This window comes from Anas acuta, chromosome 23, assembly GCF_963932015.1.
Source record: "Anas acuta chromosome 23, bAnaAcu1.1, whole genome shotgun sequence".
Lineage (NCBI taxonomy): Eukaryota > Metazoa > Chordata > Aves > Anseriformes > Anatidae > Anas > Anas acuta.
Genome location: NC_089001.1, coordinates 3,995,636 through 4,016,964, shown reverse-complemented (window position 1 = coordinate 4,016,964; position 21,329 = coordinate 3,995,636). Strand labels below are relative to the sequence as shown.

At 45.8% G+C, this 21,329-nt stretch overlaps 1 protein-coding gene across 6 annotated transcripts in view; it reads left to right on the top strand.

The window, feature by feature from the left end:
- The window catches only part of POU2AF1 (POU class 2 homeobox associating factor 1), a 79,109-nt gene that overhangs the window by 46,037 nt on the left and 11,743 nt on the right, over positions 1 to 21,329 (top strand). For 3 of the 6 annotated variants that reach the window (XM_068659214.1, XM_068659212.1, XM_068659213.1), the window contains exons 3-7: positions 524 to 696; positions 7,646 to 7,918; positions 19,647 to 19,774; positions 20,163 to 20,205; positions 20,296 to 20,567. In XM_068659214.1, coding sequence (XP_068515315.1) covers positions 7,903 to 7,918; positions 19,647 to 19,774; positions 20,163 to 20,205; positions 20,296 to 20,567 — 459 coding nt within the window. In that variant the 5' untranslated portion in view covers positions 524 to 696; positions 7,646 to 7,902. Of the gene's footprint in view, positions 1 to 523; positions 697 to 7,645; positions 7,919 to 7,989; positions 8,430 to 19,646; positions 19,775 to 20,162; positions 20,206 to 20,295; positions 20,568 to 21,329 lie in introns of those variants that run through there. The other 3 variants (XM_068659215.1, XM_068659217.1, XM_068659216.1) reach the window with 3 other exon arrangements.

The window sequence follows — 21,329 nt, the reverse complement described above, 5'->3', positions numbered from 1 at the left end:
AGATCTGATCTGTTGAGATAAGAATGTCTGGCACCCATTCGAAGCTCTTAACCTGAAGAAATAAATGCTGGCCACTTAGGTTTTGGCAAGCTTGGGCCAAAATCTGAATGTGAAAGGAAGTGTCGAAGTCCCTGGTTTGCTCTGCTGAGCTCGGGCCCATGTTTTGGCCGAATGTGGCTTTTTTAGCCATTAATGATTCTGTTTGGGAAGGGTTCCTTCCATGGTGTGAGCAGAGCATGTCTGTGAGCAATGAGCAAGGCTCCTTTCTAGGACTTGCTTTCATTTGCCTTCAGTCAAATGAGAGACTCTCAGAAAGTGGGTTTCATCTGAAATTCACATCAACACTTACACAGATTTTGAATGAAAACAACTTTTACAAATGGTGAATATAGGTCATAAGAAGTATCACTGTTTTCGTGTTCATCTGTGGACCTTTAGTTTTGCTTCTGTGGGGTGAAAGAGAGGCTATTTGAAAATGTGCTGGTGAGGAGAGCTCCTTAACAAAATGTTTTTTCTTCAACAGACTCAACAAAGAGGGACCAAAGTCTTTACTGCAGCATGTTACTGGCTTTTGTGCATTGAGACTCCAGCAGAAACATGGGACAAGCCTTTCTGCTGCGTTGCTTTCGTAACTGGTGAAAGCCCCAGCTTTCTTGCCTCACCTTGCCAGCTTCCAGAGCTAGTCATGCGATCCATGTGAGTAACATTCAATGGCATTCTTGATTGTATTTTCTCTTGGTGAATCATTTGAGATCTTCTTCTGATTTCTGCCAATTTTCAGGTTTATTTTGGGGGTGGTTCTGTGTGTAATTTCTCAACAGATAGCTGGGACGGGTGGTTTTTCACTGTGTTGGTGCGCGCCAACCCTGGAAGCCAGCGAGTCACCAGGGTGGTGTAGCTGTAGGTGGGGGAGTTACAAGGATGCCCTGCTCCTTTCCTCCCTTACCACCAGCTGCCTTATCAGCCACACCAGAAAGGGGAAAGGCTGTGCAACTGCTGCCAACCCTAGCTCACCTGAGATCACCAGTCAGCACTGAAGGCAGAGGCAAGCTTGTGAGATGTATGGGCTTACACAAACTCCTCCAGCACCTAGCTGCAGAGAGCAGCTGCAGGGACAGGCATTTCAGTGCACATCAGCTGCGCCGTGGTGGTCCCAGCAAGAATAAAAGCCCATTTTTTTAGCACTGCCACTGTTCTTGGTCACGGTGCTGTCACAGACAAGGTTGGTTCACATCGTGCCCGCAGCACGGACACGGTGTGTGTTACGTGCTGTTGTTCCCCCCCTGCCTGACTCAGCGCTGGAAACTTCTGAACTAAATGTGACTGCTGCTTGTTCACAGACCAAACCCTGAGCGTTTGAGGAGAACGGGTAGGCTGCGAGCAGCTGGTGCCGAGCGTGGCGTGTGTGAGCAGCAGGAAGGGAGAGGCAGGGCCAGGAGGGCTGTAACAGCCTGTGCACCTACCTGCAAACAGCTCGAGTATTCAGCTTCAAGGAGTCGTGTTAGACAAGTATCAGCAGTCAGGAAAACTTTGGAGAGGAAATGGATCACGTCTCGGAGCTCAGGAACAGACCAGATGATCTCTGAAGGGTATAAAGTACAAAGAAATCCTAAAAAGGTCTGTTCCAGGTCTTTGTGTGTGTCAGTAAATGCAAGTGCTTGTTCATGGGGAGCTCACCTCTGTCTCCAAGTGCAGAGTGGTCTGAGTTGGCTCATTTTTTTTTATGTATACTTTCTTTCTACCCTAAAACTCAGAACTTTCTTGAGGACACAGGGAAATGGGTCCCCTTAGGTGCCTGCATGCACTTCTGGAGGCTTTCATACTCTCCTGTGTGCCTGATGTTAGGCCTGAGCAGCACGGGACATCTCCTAGTGCAAAAAAACTGTGTGCAGTAAGCAGGGAGTGGATGTGGAATGTCCCAGGTTCAGATCCTCAGCATCTGAGAGGTCATGAGGGTGACGGTGATTTACACTGCCCAAGCACTTAATCGCTAGTGCCGAACGTGTATGAAGGCTGCCTCATTTGTTCCTTATCAAAACTGAGGTATGAATCAGAACTTGCTTCTGAGGACCAAGTGGGAGGTGTGAGGCTCGCATAAAAAAATAAAAATATTACCGAACCCTGCTGTACCTGGAGTTTGTTGTGCTATAGTTGTTTTAATGTGTGTAGTGTTATAAAAAAGGTGACGTTGTCCTAAGGAAGCACAGAATGAGTGAGTGGTCTTGTGAGTAAATTTAACCCCAAAATCTGGGCTCAGTTCCCAGCCCTGATACAGACTTCTGATGTGACCCTGAGCAAAGCACTGAACTTCCTTTTGCTGCCTGAGTTTCTCCCTTCAAGAAGAACCGTCAGTTTTTCTTTTCTCCTCTCTGACTCGTTTAGGAAGTATATTTGTGGAGACAGCAGCTGTCTTCTGTCTCTTGACTTTGCAGCAAGCTGTTTTCATGGGGGTCTCAGCATTACTAGAGCTGTATAGGTAGAGAAGGAAATCCTGAAATGAGACGTAGCATGGAGAGGTGCGTGTTCCTCTTCCTTCAGCTCCCTTCCTGGCTCAGCCTTGCAGTGTACCTGCCTTTACAGGGCAGAATTCCAAGGGAAAACAAACACATTTGTGGGTATTGATGAAAGGTTTCTGCAGAATGAGTGTGTCTCTGTGTTCCTCCAAGTCTGTAACCTCCAAAGCTGATGGAAGAGCCGTGCCAGCAGATGCCATCTTCTACCTGCACCAGACACTTCCTGAGTGCATGGAATCAGAAACTTGTCTTCATTCCTTTTAGACCTGTCCACAGCGGGGCATATAGTAAATTCTGGCATTATCCTGAGCGCCTTTGTGAGATTTATTACAGCACTCATCGAGTCTCTCTGGCCCTGCCTTGTAAACCTATCTGATCGGGTTGTTTGTGATCTGCCTCCTGCTGTGACTCATGCAGTCCTGGTAACCTTCGCACCAGCTTCTGCTGAAAATGGGAAACTTTCTTTTATTTTTCTTTTTTGACTTATTTTTTTTTTCTTGTCGACTGAAGTAACGTTTTGCTTCAAACGTGCTTTAGCAGCGTGTGAGGATTTGCCAGTGTTCTCTAAATGTACAGCAGGTACAGCACGAAAAGTGGCTCACCTGGGGACAGCCTGAGGCATTCGTAGCCCCTGAAGGGATTTTTTGGGTGTGTTTGTGCAAGAGCAAGGCGTTTATTTTGTGGTTGTTAGGCTGGGGCAATTGGGAAGGGTGAAAGTTCCTGGTTAGGAAGGATTTTTTTCTGTGGTGTAAATGTTTTGTGGAAACCAAACCAAACCAGAAACTCCAAAAGTCCTTGGTGTAATCACAGGGGAGAGTTTTGGAGTACAGTGCAAATTTGTCCCCGTTCTTCCTCTTTCTTGGGCAGGGCCAGCTCAAAAGGTTGCAGAGCCATCAGTGAGTGAGTGACACACAAGTGAGCTGAGCTATGCAGCTGGCTGCCTGTGTCCTCTGCCCTTGTTCACCATAGTTTTGGCATCTCTCATCCTTCTCAAGGCAGTCAGCTCCTTGCTGTTGGTGGAGATTTGGGCTGCGGGGAAGGGCTTCAGCTGCGAGGTTAAACCTTCATGCATCCCACTCCTCTGAAGCCTAATCAAACTACCAGAATCAGGGTGCTCGTTGCACTAGTCCTGCTCTGCAGTCTCCTAAAAAGACCCCAGTGTCTCCACAAAGTGACTCGTGTCTCTGGAGGTTGTTTCGGTGCTGCCCAGGGAGCTCAACAGAGGTAGGGATGCTCCTGAGCTGAAGGACTCAGCTTGCATAAGTTTTCTGGAACGAATCCTGGCCTCATGCTCTGTAGGCTTTGATCCTGGATTATTTTGCTGTGTGTTCACATATAATGTCATGCAACAAAATAAAGATGTGGGACATAGAATTTGTAGGCTGAAAAGTCTGTTCTGGCTCTGACAGATGCCAGTTGCTACTGCCTCAAATGAGGCTCAGCTTCTCCTTTCCTCTGTTCCCTCTCTTGGCTGAGTAGGGAAGAAGTATGAGAAAGAACCTTTTCTAAATGTGGTTGTCTTTTAAGCTCATTCAGACCTCCGAGGTAGAGATCCTCTTATTAATTTAGCTATTGTATCCTCAAAGACAAATGTTTGTATTTGCAGACCACAAAGCTTTCTGAAATGTCAGACTACCGCTTATTCATACTTCTCGCATTGTATGGTAGGATTAAAGTGCTAATATTGACACTTTCTTTTTTTAATTTAAAAAAAAAAAAAAAGGTATCCGTCAACAGCAGTAATCCAGTTTTGGAAGAAAATTACCTATGATCTCAACTCCTGTCCTGGGAATAAAACAATAAGAAGGAGATGAGGGGAGGAAGTGCCTAATTCATAATCTCTAAGGTAAAGCTCAGGTTCTGACTGTCAAACGCAACATATCCTTATGATTTTATATAGTTTGTGTGCTGAAAATTTTACAGGGCTGTGCTGTTGCCAGCCCTGCAGACAGAGTAGGAGCAGTGCTTGGTTTTATTCCCAGGAGCTCTGGGTGCTGTGGCCATGGTGCTGCTTTTCTAGCTGGCACTGCCTGGTGGATGCACACTCCCAGAGCACTAACAAAGGGAAGACCGGTGCTGGGCACCCCTCTTTGCTTCACGTCACCTTGCCTGGAACTGGGGATCAGGCACACACAGCCTGTGTCATCCTTGCTTTGTGCTCCTTCCATCCTTGCTGAGTTCGACTGCTTGGATCCGCTGGGATCTGCTTGCAGCTCCGGCTCTACACTGCGTGCAGTGCGTGGGTGCTCTAATGTAGAGCTCTGCAGCTTGTTTCCAGTTATCCGTGGAGCAGCTGTGTGTGGCGGTCAGACAAAATTTCATGCTGCCTTTTGGTCTGTGAACTCGCAGCGTGGCCACCAGGAACGTGACAAATTGCACCTCGACTCAGCACAGAGATGCTCCGTGCCGAACCGAGGTTTTACTGCTCGTTGCTTTGGTCTCGTGGTGAACTGGTCAAGGAATGACTGGGAGGCAGCTGGGTTTGCATCTCGAGACAGGCTGCAGCTCATTTTCTGAGCGTGTCTTAAAGGAGCAGCTGTCCACAAGCAGCCTTCCTGCTGTCGGTGCTGTTTGATCATCTAGCCGTAGCTGAGCTCTCGCCGTGGTTATAGGCTTGAATCACGGTTTGCAAACAGTTGGCTGAGGAAGAGGCGAAGACGATACTTGCTAAGCAATCTTTTTCATCTTTTGCTCTACTTTTGTCTCTTCCTTTGGACTTTGTTAGTAAAATGGTGCTTAACCAAATAGTTTCTCTATAAAAGACATAAAATGAGAAGAGGGCCACATTTGACAGCTTGTCTTTTGCCTGGCATGTTGGCTCACCGTATGCACATGCTCCTTTATATCTTACCTTGTATACCTCTAAAGTTGTTTTGGAGAGTGTGATTCTTCGTTAATACATTGAAAAATTTTTGAGTAACTATAGGTAAATATGGAAAAGGATGATTACCTGCCACCAAAATAGTGCTGCTTGTTTTATCTGTGGAAAACATGCCCCTTTTTTGCAACTTCCTCATTTTAGATATTTATTACAGCCTGACTTTATCTGCCTGCTCTTTTAAAGTATTAATATAAACTAAGAAAGAGCTTAATCCTGAGTAAGTCAGTGTTATCCTCAGCTTTTCTAAGCATAACTAAAGCACAGTTAAATGTGAGCTGATGGGTCTATAAGTTAGCATGAGACTGCATCTTTACTTTAATGTCATGCAGTCTGCCTTCACATATGCACACAGCCTGCTGTGTACAAGTCTCAGACTGTGCTTTTGCTGCTCTGGAGAACACAGATGTACGCAGGGTGTGTTCTCACACTTAAAAATAGAGGTCTTGTTCCTGGCAGAGACCTGCTCAAGGCCTTGGTTCACCGTGCTGCTTCCCAGTAGCTCTGTGATGTCAGAAATAGGCATTTCCAGCAGAAAACTGCAGCAGAGCTCTCTTCTGGATGCTCTGACGTTGTCTCAAGCCAAAGTCCTCTAAGTTCTCCCAGCACTTCCTGATATTGCCTTGTGCCATGAGCCTTAAATAAATCTGAATAAATGTTTGAGCCCTGTTTTTTTGTAGAACATCATTTGTCGGGAAAAGATTTCCTGTTGTTAGAAACATTTACCTGTAATTCTACAAGGTTAAGAGGCTGCTGCTTTTTTTTTTTTTGATGATGAAGTTCTGTTATTTCATTATTTTAAGGAGAAACATAACACTATATTTGTATCAGAGAGACGAGAGTCCACAAATTCTTCCTACCTTGGTGTAAGTGAAATGCCACCGAAGCCGGTTTCAATATTCTTCCTCAATTTATCTGGCTACACTGGGCTGTGATTTACACTCACCTGTCCATCTGTGCAGCGTTAGCTAACAGGCTGCCTGCTATTACTAAGCACTTTAACAGCAGAGAGGATATTACAATGTGTGGCTGGTAGTGAGCATTAATGCAGATATGCAAAGCGTGGCAGAACAATGCCCTCGCGCCTGGGAACGCGGAGGGCAGCGGTGGGGAGCTGAATGTGCCTCATTTCTCTTCACTCTACTTGCTTTGGAGGTTTTCTCTTTGTGGTTTTGGGGCAAATCTTCGAACCAAAGGGAATATAATAATTAAGCTTTCATCTTCGTTTCATCAATCTGCTTTTTGTTTGGTTTTGTTTTCTTTCTTTAAATGCAATGCCAATGTGAGGTTGCAAAATGGTTCACAGTATGGACCCGCTTCTGAGAGGTGTTTGGCACCCTTTTGAGAGACTCCTGGCCAAAAGGACTGTCCAGACCCCATCTTAATTATTTTATAGGAAGAGAAATTTGAGAGAGTAAACTTCAGGGCCGCAGCAATTCCTTGATTAAAAACCAGCTGGGAGATAGGATTGGCAGAGTCCTAAAGCCACTGTGCAGCCCCCAACAAATATTTTTCTGAGAACGAAGCTCCTGAGTCACTGCTGCTTGAGAATAGTCACTGAGATGGTCTGAATTTTAGAGGAAACAACGTTAAGAGGTTTAAGAGGCTGTGCTCATGGAGTGGTGTGAATAGGTCAGGTATAACAATCCTGTTATGATTAATGTTAAGAACTTACTTGAGCGCCTATGCCAAGTCTCTCGGCCTCCCTTTATCTCCACAAGCTGCTTTGGAAGGGCCGGCTCTTCCCTAGTAGGAAGCGTCATATTTTGATAAAAACAAAACAGAAAAAAAAAAGGGGTTTCTTTTTTAAATGAAGGACGTCCTCGTTTAATGAGGCTTGAAGTGTTTACAGGTGTTTCCTCATAAGTTCAAATTTAGTGGCCCCAGGGAGTTGAGATTCTCATAAGGCAGGGGCAAACACACAAGTTTTGTATTTTAGAAGTGTTGAGCATTTAAAGGGCCATGCAGACCTGGCGTACGTAAAGGTTTGGGCTCGCTGAGGTGTCTGGAGCCTGTAGTTATGCCATCTGAAGCAGAGAGTGCGGTCCAACGTGAGACGAGGCCGTTCTTGGTGCCACAGACGGTCACAATCCTTTTAAAAGCCCCTTGTGCTTTTTCTGCTGCGCAACCCTTTGACCTGTTTTTTTTAAAAATCTCCGGCAAAAACCCCACGAGAGGCAGGTTCCAGGCTTGATTGTTTGTTTAAATAAATTTTGGTGATAGCAAGTGCCGTTTTATGCATAATATCTTCCAGAGCGCCCTGGTCTTGGAGGAACTGTTCAGCGTCATGAAGAACAACACAGAGCAAGGGAAAATATAGAAGTGGTTGTGGTTGGAGGATGTGATGACATCACAGACTTCAGCGGGAACACGGGGCTTTTAAAAAGCTGAAAGAAACATCCTGACAGTCAGTTATCACATCCCCCGTAAAGGAGTCAAACACACGTTAGCCATTAGAAAGCCCAACTGTCTTCATCAAAGAGAAAAAAAGACTCCGTCCTGCCACAGAATATGCACTGGCAAAAATGTAAGTGAGCTCTGATTGCCTTTGTTTTTCCTAACTGCGGTAAAAGATGAAGATTGTAGTGGATAAGTGAGCATTAGCATAGCACGGGAGACAGTACTCTTGAAGAGCGGCGTGTCTCAAGAGAGGCAAATGAGAAGGCATGATGCTAATTTTCCAGCAGGGATATTAAGACAGGGCAGCATCGCTGCTTTGTTGGCATTCGTCATTATGAATCAAGTGGAAGACTATGATTCATAAAAACAATAACAGGATGCAGGTATTATATCAAAGGTTATAGTGGTTACATACCAGAGAATTTTCCTTTTTAAAAGTGAAACCTGTGAGAAATCTTATTTCTGTGTCTTTTTTGATATGTACTTTTTTTTTTTTTCAACTAATAATAAAGCTAAAGAGCGATGCAGTTGAAGGCAATACAGTTATGAGTTTACAGGAAATCAGTTTTCTTGTTTTCAAGATAATTTTACACCTCTTGGCCCACCTTTGCTCGAGTAGTTTACCGATCCTGATACAGGTAGGTGTTTGCCCTGTTTGTGCAACTCTCGCTCTCACTGCGTGGATCTGTAGATGTGCCTTTCTGCAGCCCTGCCGCCGTCCTTTGCACTTCACCATGCTGTTCAGTTAACCTTGAATATAAATAATATATATATAATATATCTGAGCAGAAGAAGCTTATTTCTTAAACATTTGCCATTGACTTATCTAATATGGAACTAACATTAATATTCTTCTCCTTTATATAATAACCTGTAATTATCCAGCGATGGGTTTACTGTGCGTGTTGTTCTGAGCTTATTAACTATAAAGCCAGGTTTCTCTGCTATGTACTTCTGTTACGTTTTTCCTTTGAAAACTGGAAGCTCAGATATCTATTTGTGAAATGACATTGTACAGTCTAACATCCAGAATTAAGAAGCTCTGAGTGCTTATTCAATCACATTTCAATTTGTCTGACAAGTATTAAGCAGCGAGTGGGAGCGCTATGGCAACACACCTTGTTTCCTATTATCTTGGGCTGTTTTCAGAATCGGTAGGTATATGATGTGGAACATACTGCAAGATGATTAGATACAGATGTTATCTTCCATCTGAGAGGTGTATAAGTCTTCTGTGTGTTTTTTTTTTCTTTACTGCAATGACGAAGCAATACTAACAAAGTGATGTCTTAGGTAGAACCAAATTGGTAAAATACGATATTTTTCCTTTGCATTGTTTCTTTGATACATGCAGTGCTTTCAAAGGTAAGCAGAAATTACAAGCCTGCATCAGAGGAGATAAAATCCCCGTATTTTGAAGTCAGCCATCTCCCCTGTGAGAGTTTCCAGACAACAGCTGCCCATACCTGCCTGTCCCCTTGTGCCCTCTGAGCTTCTCAAGACCAGAGCCTGCTGTTCCAGCACTGCTTTCTGCTGTTTTGAAAGACTGCATGAGACACCCCAGCTGCCTAGGCTTGGCTTCTATTGCTGATGAAAGCCTTTTCACGTCAGTCAGATGAAGCAGCCAGACTTGTCTCTGGCTCCTGGGCTGCTTGCTAGATCAGCCTGGCCGTGTGTTTACTACGACATCAGACAGAGCCGAGGGGAAATTTCTGTAGGTGGCTGTCTAGGTGACTCCGCTGTTGGTCTTTGCTGTCTTTGTCTGCTGTGTCATGGCATGGTTGGGCTTCCTCAGTCTCATGGACCTTTAGTGGTTTTTTTAGCTAAACGTAAAGACGGGATTGCTTTTCTGGCATTAAACTATCTTGCTTCTTTCCTGTACCATTGGTAATGACTTTGACTTCAGTTACCCACTCCACTGGAGACTCCCTGTGCGACTGCAGGCAGATTGCTCAGGCCCCTGCAGGTATTCACGTGCCAGGTCTCAGCAGTTTCGGTGGAAGTCAGGTTTCTCAGTAGCTCTGTGAGTCTGCATGTGGTCTCTCTGGTGCTCCTATGGTCTCTGGCAGTGTGACCAGCTGTGGCCTCAAGTTTCCTGCGCCACCTGGCTCAAACCACCTGGGACCACACCAAGTCCCAGTGCCCACATGCAAGCCATTGGCTTGCTCGAGACTTCAGTTAATAAAAAGGCAGTCTGGGTGCCCAGGGAGCTTGCTGTCTGCTTGCATGAGCCCTGGGCTAATGTCATAGCGTAAAAATGCTGCCCTGCTCTGCTCCCCACCTAGGAGATAGGGAGAGCTTTCCTCTGCCGCGGAGGGAGTTTCATTATACTTAGTCTTTAAATGAGATATTTGTGTATTTTAGCAAAAGGGCATCCCGGAGAGATGGGCAATAAGTCCGCAGGTAGCTTCTGAGGTGTGGGTGAAGCTTTCCCCACGTATTGGATGGAGCATCCCATGTTCAGTCTAGAAACAGATGGCTTTATCCCTTGCAAGAGCAACTGTTTGCAGACCTGTGGTACCGTGTGGCTGAAGAGCCAGGTAAATGTGCCCCAGGCTCACACCTAGGTATGCACTTGTAGGCACAGATGTCAGGGTCTGGCAGTGCTCACCAGCAGGTGAGTGACTTCTCTGGGCTTCAAGCTGCTGCTTTATGCAGTAACCACGGGACAGGGGCATAGCTCGTAGGTGTAGGACCCACAGGTGAACAAGTAAAAGAGAAATTATCCCATTGGGGTTCTGGGATGCTGGACGAATTGAACCAAAAGAAAAACAAAGGGAGGCACAAACAAGCGTCAGTGAAAATCAACTGGAGTTGGGCATATAACGTCCAAAAACTTCTTTGCAAATCCTGGAGTATGTCCCTGGTTTCTGGAGGAGGCTGGATGTGAAAACAGCAATCAGTAAGTCCAGCTTTACGTGCTTAAACACCATATTTTAATCAACAAGATGAGTAGGGAATGTCAGATCCATGTAGGTTGGGTACTGTTATGGTGCTGGAGGGAGCAAAGGGCCTGCTGGATGCTGACCTGCTCCTGCCTTAGCTGTGCAGAGCTGGTTACCCAGCCAGAGCTGTAATTGCAGCTCAGCTCACAGGCAGTGCCAGCCTCAGTGTAAATGTCGGGGCAGAAATCTTTGCTCCATCTGTACCTGCACGAAAGGAGACTCAATAGAAGTTCTTCCAGGATGCCTTGGTAAGGATTAAAACTGTCCTTTGGCACAACAGGTTTCAAAAGAGTGCTGTCATTTCCATGCTTTTCCCCAGCAAGCGAAAACAAAGCAACCAAAGAACAGAAACTCAAACCAACTGAAAACCGGAGTGACACAAGAAGGCTGATTTAAATAGGTGTCCCCTCGGAGGGCATTTCTCGCCGGCACCTCCTGGAGGGGAACTGTCTGTGGAAAGCCCTGCAGGGGCAGCAGGCCCGCTGGTGAGCATTGCCCCCAGCTGCTGTGGCCCTCGCATGGCCCTCGTCCTCCGGGGAGCCTCGCATGGCTGCTCCTGCACGCTGGAAATCCTTCCCGCGGGGTCACGGCACGCTGCACCGCTCTGCAGGAGCGGGGCCCTGAGCTTCCGCTCAGCAAAACCCCAGAGAGGCTCTCGGCCCGAAAGCATCCCCTCCCACGGCAGGAGCGAAGTGACTGGTAGGGGCTTCCCAGCTTTTTTGGCAGGATTCTGCTGAATGGAAGCCGGCCCGCCGCGCCGCCACGCAGAGCTGGGAAATTTCGAAGGCACGGCGCCGTGGGCTTCTCTTCCCTCGTGTGTCTTTATGCAGAAAGTTACCTCGTGTTGTGTTTTGGAGACACGACGAGCGTGCTTTCCATGCAAATGATTTCTGTTATGAGAGGGTAGGCAAGCAGGTTGAAATTCTCAAAGCGTTTCACATTTTGGAGGTGTTTTTGGTGAAGGTAAAATGCTTTGGACACTCGGCTCTTCGTGAGCTCCAGCGGGACTTGTGCAGACGAGGCAGGTGTTCAGCTACGTAGCTGTCCCACCGACTGCTTGGATTCCCCTGCAACCGAGATATGTCAAGGTGGACCTTTGAGAACCTCTTCCCAAATGCTTTTTAAGTCCCTGAAGCCTTTTTCTGCCCGCAACAGATGTCGGGCTCTATACACCTCTTCTGAAAGTATCAGAAAATGAGACTGAGAGGTGAAACTGCAATATGTTGCGTCTTGTGAGGCTTAATTTTGGTAAAGCCCCAGTGGGAAAGATGGATAGTACAAAAGTTGAGTCCATCCATGCCTTACAAAGCAGGTGTCAGGCTCTATGAATGACCACATAAGCAATTAAATGGAAAGCTTGCATTACTAAAATGGAAAGAGTATTATGGGCTGGGAGGAATTGGGACGTGCGGGTGAGACTTATGGTTAAGACACTTTCTGTCTATCTCAGCTTCCCCTTTGTAGCAGGGGTTCTCTTATTCTGAAACCAATCATTTTTAGTAGCCTTGCCACTACATGGCCAACGCAGCCACCTCTACTGGGCGCTTGGAAGCTCTGTTTCACTCAGGAGACCTGAAGCAGCAGGGATGATTAACCACCCTTTCATACGGGTTCCCAAGCGTCCCCATGATTTTGATTCTATCCAGGTGGAAAAAATACAAAGTTGTGTTTATTTGCCAATCCGCAACATCTTCCTTGTGTTGGAGCAGAAGGTAGGCTCTGCACGGTGCCCCCTGACTTAGGTTTTCTGGAGGTGTGAAGGAAGGAGAGCTGCTTCAGGAGGACCCTGTGCAAACACACGCTTTGCTTACAACAGTGACCCAAGTAGGGACAACGGCCTATGGATCTGCGAGGATCCATAATTAATTTTAGTCTTGGAGATCTTCCAGCTGCAGATAAACATCTGAAAATAAAGGTGCTGGGCATAATGCTGAAATACACCACGGTCAGACCAATCTGCTTCACTTCGGTGGGTTCAGTGCTGTGTAACTGGGCAGAGAGAGAACGGGCCAAATGCTGTGCCGAGTTGTTGGTAAGCAGGTGAAATATTTAGTCTATTGATTTAATTATGCTAAGAACCCTCCCGAGTTCATTTCCTTATGCTGAGCAATGAACCATTGCTTGTCTCTTCTGCTCTTGCTCCGAGTCCTTCTGGTTAGCATAGAGCACATTCTCCGATCAGATGTTTGCTTAGTGCTTTGCATTTAACTACATCTTTTTTGAAATACCCACCCTTAGTGTGACAAAACCACTCTGGCTCAGTTCTCCTTGTCAGGGCTGTCTAAAAAAATAAAACAGTAACACTTCAAAGGAGGTCTGGGATGTGTCATATACCCAAAGTGCTCTGTGCTCAGCCCTTTGAATGCACGATGACATGTGAGCATGGGGTCCTGAGACGTGTCATTTCAGAGGGAAAAGCCATTGACAAGATAATAATGCAACATAATCGAATGCAATACAGATAAATATTTTTGTATATATTGTTCTGTGATTTATTTGGCAATGCACGCATGGTTATGTATCTGAGAACAGTTTGCAGGTTATTCAATCTCAGTGCTGTCCAAAGAGGTCTGTTAGTCGTTCCCCCCTGGTACCTACTCACCTCCCAGATCTGTTAGCACCAACACATCTCTAAAATGGGTCTTAGTAGCAATAACCCTGCTTTTTGTTTCCCTTTCAAGGTGCAGGAAAAGGCATGGGGCTGCAGGTGGGTCACTTCAGGGAACTTCACTCTTGACTGCTCTGGTCGGTTAGGACAGGGACACGCCCTGGAGGATGCTGAGGGCTAGCGATGAAGGTGAAGTGAAGATCCTTTCGTCTGGGTGACTCCTTGTCTGGCTGCCATCCGGGATCCTGGGCAGTTCAAGGGGTTTCTGTGCTTTGGTTCCCTGCCCTGGACTTATCACCAAGCCAAGACAAAGAAGGGTCGCTATTTTATTTTCCTACTTCTGGTGATACATTGTAGGAAACCATTTAATTAGTGAGCAAATGAAGATGGGTGGTCTTCGCTGGCCGTAACAAGGGAAGCCTCATTCTCCAGTGCACTGTAAGCCTCCCAGCTGGGTGGCTGTGCTCGAGGGAGCACGGAGACCTGAACAAATATTGAACCATTTTCTCCTTTGCATGAACAGGTATGGGGGTTGTGCGTGGAGCTGGAGCCTTTGGGCCATGCACTGCAGTGCCAAAATACCCCTGGGGGGCCTGGCAGGGTGCTGCTACAGGAGCCAGGAAAGCCAAACGGGCTAAGGGCTGGTTTTCTCCTGGTTGTATAGGTTTGTGACAATCTGAGTTTTCAAAGGGAATCTGACTGCCTAAGAATTACAGACCCTGCTTTACCAGGAGTTTTAGAACCACTGGAAAGTGCTTTTACCACTTGTATAACGCACATCCCCTTGGGCAGCCGACCAGCATGGGGATCTACCTCTCGGTGACCCTTTCAGCCTTGTAGAGGGATCCTGGCAGCACTAGGAACTGCACGTAGGTTTCCTGGCTTCTCCTTGGTCTGCGGCTGTGCACAGTCAGGTAGGCTGCACGTCGATACAAGGGGAGCTGGTTAAATAACACACACAGGAGGGATTGCCTGGCTAGCCGCTAGGAGCTGCGTTTTATCAAAGGAAAATACTTTTCACTGTGCTCCATGATGTACTTTGGAACATTATCAATACCATAAAAGCAGCCGTTTCAGTTCTGCTGTCAGCTCTGATCACATGATTCATTTCCAAAGCAACAGATTCAAAATAATATTATTAGATTAATACTTTGAAATATTTTTAAAGTATCTTTGAAGGATTCTTTGTCTGAATTAAATATAAAATGTAGACAAATACAATGCAACTTTTAGTCCCTCACTTAAATATTGCTAAATGGGCATTGGTGTCTTATTCTAAAACGGTTTTGTTTGATTGCAGTCAAAGCATCCAAGTAGTGTATCCAAAGCCAAGCCACTTTTTTTTTCTTTTTATTATCCAAAGTTCACAGTGTACAATAAAAGTGTCAGCAGCTGCCTTATGTAATTTGCTCTTCGAGATCGAAGTCAGAAAATCGCTAGCCTGTTAATTGAAATCTAATTTTTTCTTGTTATCCAAGGGTAACTGTTTGCTTTCTGATGCTACTGTAAATAAGAAAAAAGATTTCTATTGTGTTTCTTTTCAATATTTTATTATGTTGGGGGTGAAAGAGGAAAAGAGAAAACTATTTGCGCTGGTAACTCTGATCAATTGATAAGCTTATCACACACCAGTGTGTGAGCAAAGAAAAAGTAAATCTTCTGAGGCAGTGGCAAGTGCGTCGCTTGCTGCGGCAGGCAGGCAGTCATGCAAGCCCTGGAAGATTAGCAGTGTATTTCAAACTGAAAATTGGCCTGATGGGAAATGGCTCTGACTTGTTTGAAAGGTTTAAACTGATCTGCAGTTCACAGGGGTGTGAAGGCCAGCGGTGCTAATAGGTTTAGTGATCTGAAACTTGTCACGCTTCAATGTTTGTAGCCTTCCAACAGCTGCTTGCCATTATCCTCCCTCCAATTTCGGCAATGGTTAAATACAAATGTAGAGGAAGAAGCGTTTTGAAGGTGCTTGGTTTAATTGTTTGGCAATGTCTTTGCACGCTTTCTCTATCTGATCTTTTACTCAGACCAACATTTCCTGGATGTTATTTAGAAGAAGACATCTTTTAAAAGCCTGTGTCTGAACATAGGTGCTCTTGATGCTATGGGACACGTTTTGGTTATGTTCTCCAACGTGCAGGCAACTGAAGGCCAGAGTTTGTAGAATTACTGCCCAAAGCACTAACCTGCTCAGCTTTTTACTCACCTTGGGCAAGTATTGTACAGTGCCTTGCTGAAGCTCCTGTCAGCCCATGAGCTGGGGCTGGAGCTGTTCCCCAAAAGGCCAGCAGCAAGGTCCCTGTTGGCCGTGCCTGCTGCATGCAGCACGAGCTGGCCCCACAGGACAAAATTCCGTTTTCTTCTAGGTGCAAACCAATTTTAAGAATATTTGGAGGGAGAAGTGTATTGACATTAATAACAACACCAATGCAGTTGTCAGATCCTCAGCCAGAGCCCACTGAAAGGGGCACCCTGCAGGCTTCTCTCTGCAGAGGCTGGATCGAGAGGCTGGGTGGCACAGGGGTCTGGCTCCAACCATCACTGAGGACTTTTGCTCTTGTCTCTTGGTACATAGAGCTGGGGGACTGCTGTGGTATGGAACTTCTCATTAGCTGCAGTGTTATCCAGCCACTTTGAAGGATTACTCAGAAGTCTTCAGGGTTTGTGCTAGGCTTTTGTCGATGTTCAGCAAATACAGCGAGAGATAACGCTGATGAAAGGAGCCTGAGCATGTGCACACACCGTGGATTTGTAAGGCGGCCTGACAAAAGCATTGCAATGAACTAAAACATATTTACACATAGAAACTATTGCAAAGCTTCCTACTGGCTGCATTAAATTCGCCCTCTTTTTTCTCCACTCCTGATGCTTTGTACTGCTCCAGCTTCAGAGAGCGGTTGCAAAGCGAACCCTGGTGCCTGTCAGGGAGGGCATGCGGCTGTTTTGTGGTGCACAAAGTGTAAAAGAAGCCAGAGCACAGCATGCACTTGAGCACCGAAACACAATGGTGCTGTTTATTTGTCGGAATGGAACCTGGGCATGCGGATGTTGGTGCATTCGCAGCTCATAACTTAAATAACAATGTACCCGTCTGGTTTTAATGCGAGTCAGTTCAAGACAGGCAAAATAGTTTATGCCAACCCTGGTGTAAGAAGTTGAGGAATACTAAATCCAGGTACATTCTTTATAAGGTTGTTGTAATGGTTATTATTTCGCAAAATGTCTTTATTTTTAAAAGATCACATTTCTTTGGCTGTATGAGAAATTGTCCACTGAAGCCCAAAGTCATTTTGCTGTGGTTCTTCTGTAATACTCAGACATGGTACACACTTAACAGTGGAAAAGCAGCTGTGCTAGCATTATTTTTATTTCTGGAGGTCAGCTTGGGGGGAACCGAAATATGTTCTGCAGACTTTGGTTTTTTTCTTTTTTCTCTCTTTTTTTTTTTTTTTTTTGGTTACTCTGCTTACACCGGAAACTCTGAATAGGTATATTTGTCAGCTTTTACAGTAAATTTCTTCTTCCCCATCCCCCAAACCTGGAGCCAGAAACTGCCATCCCTCCCCACCCTAACTCTGCAAGGAGGCTCTCTGCAGTCAGTGCGATGACTCAGGGACGGGACAGTGCCCGAGAGGGACGCTTCTGCCTCCCGTGCAGGCTGCACTGCAGCTCCTATTTGCTTTGGCAGAGTCGATGGTTTTGCTCAGCATAAACAGCAGTAGCATCGTCTGACTCTGAAATGTTCTCAGTAAAGTACAGATAAATCATTTCCAAACGTAAATAAATCCCTTATAGGACCAGGAAAGCACCTTCAGGATGGTCTTCATTTCAGACCTCCTGAGCTCATTCTCAGAGCTATCAGTACAGCTCATGTCACAGCACTTTTTAGCACTGTCTTCATTAGCACTCAGAGAAATTAATATCAATTAAAATTTAAAAAGCAAAATGTGAGCTGTGTTAAAAACCCTTGCGAATTCCCGTGTGCAGAATTAGTGACCTTCATTCCCTTTGCTCACTGCTTTTCCAAAGCCACAAGCTCTATGAGACTGCAACCAACCCAAGATGAAGTCCCACAAGGAATGTCCAGAGAAAGCAAATGCAGCTCATGCAGAGGCTGAAATGCCATCTCCTCCAGCTACTGCTTTAAAGCGTGGAATTTTCCCAATATGCTTAAACATATTTTAGCATACAAACAAAGAAAACAGTTCAACACATAATTGTAGGGTTATCTGCTACCGAAGGTATTTATAATGGCCTTTCAAGATTTCATGATTAAGTGGTATGTAGTGAGGCAGAAAGAGCAAACTCAACAGTACGGCACAGTTGAAGGGAAGTAAGTACTTCATTTCTGGAAGAAAGTAAAGCAGAAAAGTTTATTCTGTTAAATATTTGGGGGTTCACTTGCAATATTTGTATTTAGACTCAGTTTTTCGCCCTCCAGGAAGGCGTTAAAGAAATATCTAAGTGTGCATATGACTGCATGTAACTGGAGGAGATGATCAGAATTAAAGCGATTCCTCTTGTTCTGTGCTGCAAAGCATCCACATCTTAATCAGAAAAATAGAATAAATACTTCTGGGGTGGAATTAGGCTTGAATTTGAAGGTTTGAGCCGGATATCCAGCTGCACTTCGTAGACCAAAGGCCTGTTGCGATCCTTAGGAATGGGGACTTATCAAGCAGCGTGTTTACAAATCAAAGTGCAGTTAAAAGGGGCAGGTAGCGAGTCCTGCTATCGGTGGTTTTACAAACAAGGGGCCTTCCTGAGCTTTTTTATCCTCTGGCCTCCTGCTATTAACTGCCTCCGAATACTTGATGTAAAATATGGCTCAATAATACCGGCTGACGAAGAACTGGGCTTCCTCTGCTTTCATTGCCGCAGGGCTTTGCGATAGGGCTTTTTAGCTGGCTCTGGGCTTTACTTTTCAAATCGAGGTCTGAGAGGTGCTGTCAGTACAGCTGTCCATGAAGCTGTGTGCTGGCCCAGCTGGCCAGGCCACAAACCTGCACAGCACAGCTCTGTGTGGAGCAGAGGCATGACTCTGCTCCAGGATGGCACAGGTACACCCGGTGCTCCCAAAAAATAGCTGTACAGTCATCAAACTAGTGATGGGTTAAATGGCTTTCGAAATGAGGGTGCTTCTCTGGTTTGGTTGTGTTTGTATCTTGCTTCTAAGCAGCAACCATTAAGTATTTCTCTTGAATGTCTACTGTCTACTCATTTATGCATCTACTTGGCCAGCGTTTAGGTTATTTAATATGCTGGGTATCTGCTGACCGATCGTTATTATGTGCCTGTCAGATAAAGTCAGTCTGAGCTGTCCTTCAAGTGGATGTAAATCACTGCGCAGCCAGTCTGTGGCACTGAAGCAATGTAAAGCAGATACACAAAAGTGAAGTCTCAGGAGGAATAAAACAAGTGAGCTATTTTTGGCAGAAGCCTGAAGAAATCAGAATATCGTGCTCAGGAGTTAAGGGGAAAAAAAAATAAAGTGGAAAATCAAAATGAACACACTGCAACCTCGCTGAAGACAGCAGAATGAAAGGTTCAGTCTAGAGGCAGTTTGAGGAATAGCAGTGATTGTTCATTGCCCCTCTCTTATTTATTTTAATCTGCTAGTTGATAACTTGTAAAGAGGGACACCCTTTTGCATGTCCCTTCGGAGCGTGTGGCTCACCACTACCACTCTCCTGTTTCACACGTGTAAGAAATGTGTCCACGTAGAGGTGTGTGGGTTTATTAATAGCCATCACTTTTAGGAATGCAGCATTATCCTCTGCAGAGCAAGTGATCCCCTTTCTGTGCACTACATCCTCCCCGGCTTTCATAAACGTCTAGAGTGATGCAGCTATTTATTATCAGAGCGTGTTCATCACACCCTGCACCTGATGGGGCCCAGCTCCTGCAGACCATGGCAACACCTGCCTGTGCGGTGGGGACACCGCAGGCTGCTTCCAGACCGTCCCCAGCTCTTCTGCTTTCTCAATGCTCTCTGGCAACAAAGGGGCTGAATCCCTCAGTATTCCTGCAGCCAATTCACAGCTGGAAGGAACTGCAAGCTTACTTAATTCAGGTTGGGTTGTCCTCGTGATCCATCTGTGTGATCGCAGCAGCAGAGGCAGAGAGGAGACCTCGGACTTCATCTGTTGGCAAAAAGACATCACGAGCTAAGAAATGTGCACGTACACTGCCGTGTTGAGAGCACCCTGCAGACAAGGGGCTGCCATGGGGATTTTGGCCTTTTGAGTGGCAGGAAGGGAAAATAAATGTCACCTGCATCTTTTTTTTTTTTTTTTTTTTTTTTTCAGCTTCTGCTCCAGAACAACAACCGCAGCCTCGCCCCTACCAAGGTGTCCGCGTCAAAGAGCCAGTGAAGGAGCTATTGAAAAGGAAACGGGGAAATGTTCACAACACCAGTACCACAGCAGCTACAACGGTAGGAGAAGAAACAAACTCAGGAGGAAATTTTTTCTTTGGTAGCTAAATGATTGACCAGCCCTGGCACCAGCTGGCAACACTTCATTAATGAAAGAAATCTTGGAGGTAGTGGAGCCTCACGTTACCTGGAGATACCACTAAACAGATTTTCAATTAAATATTATAAATCCTTTTAATGCAAATAAAATAAATATGTTTTCACCTTTAAGGTGCTGAACAGCTTCAATCATCTTTGAGTTAGTTGAAGGAGGAAAGTGCTTTGCACTTGGCAGGATCTAATTCCTAGGAACAGAAGGTGGCTTGGGATTTAAGCACACTCAGCCCTTCTGAGAAGGGCCTGAATTTAATGCTTACAGTTTTAATCCCTGGATGTTTTTCTTTTCTAGGTTGTTTTGCCCCATCAGACGCTCCCTTCCTATTCACCAATGGGTAATGATTTCCTGCCTTTCTCAGTGTTTGTCAGCACTGCTGTAGGGAAAGCCACCCTGGACTGAGTTGCGATCCTCTCCTGTTTTTCAGGCCAGCCTTGTGCCGATATGGACGGTGCAGCCCCCGCGCTGCCTGTGACAGACGAAGGAGCTCTCTGTTCCGGCTGGCTCTCCCAGCCCTCTCCCACATCCCTGCAGCCTTTAACCCAGTGGACCCCTTACCCTGACTACGTGTCCCACGAAGCAGTCAGCTGTCCGTACAGCGCCGACATGTACGTGCAGCCCATGTGTCCCAGTTACACGCTGGTCGGACCCTCGTCTGTTCTGACTTACACCTCGCAGCCACTGATCACCAATTTTGCAGTAAGTCCAACATCCCTAGCTATAAATGATGGCCAAGGCCCCACCTTCCAAGAAATGTCACGGGGTGTTTAGGATGTAATTAGTGTCACTTAGTTATTGTAATGTCATTTGTTCTTGCATCCATGCCACGGAGCTGTTATGCGTAGGCCCTTCTGTACTGAGCTGGGCATTGGAGTGGTTTGAGGACAAAAAGCTGCAGTTGTATTGAAATCAGAGACCCCACTGCCATTTCTCCAGCTCTCTGGAGTGCTCCTGCAGCACTTTCTGTGTCATTAACACACAGCCTGTTCATGCTGTTGTCCTGGGAAATGAGCCCTCTCCCATCACGTCAGCAGCAGGGCTGCCACTGCCCTGAGTTTGTTCAGCTCTGCCAACAGTTATTTACTGTAGGGGAATATCAGATGTGTTGCTTTTACTGTTGTCATCAATTCCAATTTGGGGAGGTGTATTTCAGCTTGGATTTGCAATTGCTGAGAAAGCAGTTGTTCTGACTGGGTTTACTCAATAGCTGATAAATGCTGTCGTCTGGGCAAGTACTTGGGATGCAGTCTCTCCAGAGATCTGAGTGGTTTTCAGGGGATTTTTTGCTGTTTAATTCCAAACTTTTAACAAAGTAAATGGAATTCTAGGAAGCATCCACTGGGTGGAGCAGGAAAATTTTGAATTTGAATTAACCTCCTTCAGCCCTATGGCAGCAACTCTTGTGCCCATGGGTTTGCCTCGCAAGAGGTGCTGTCAGCACAGGGTGTAGCTGTCTCATGG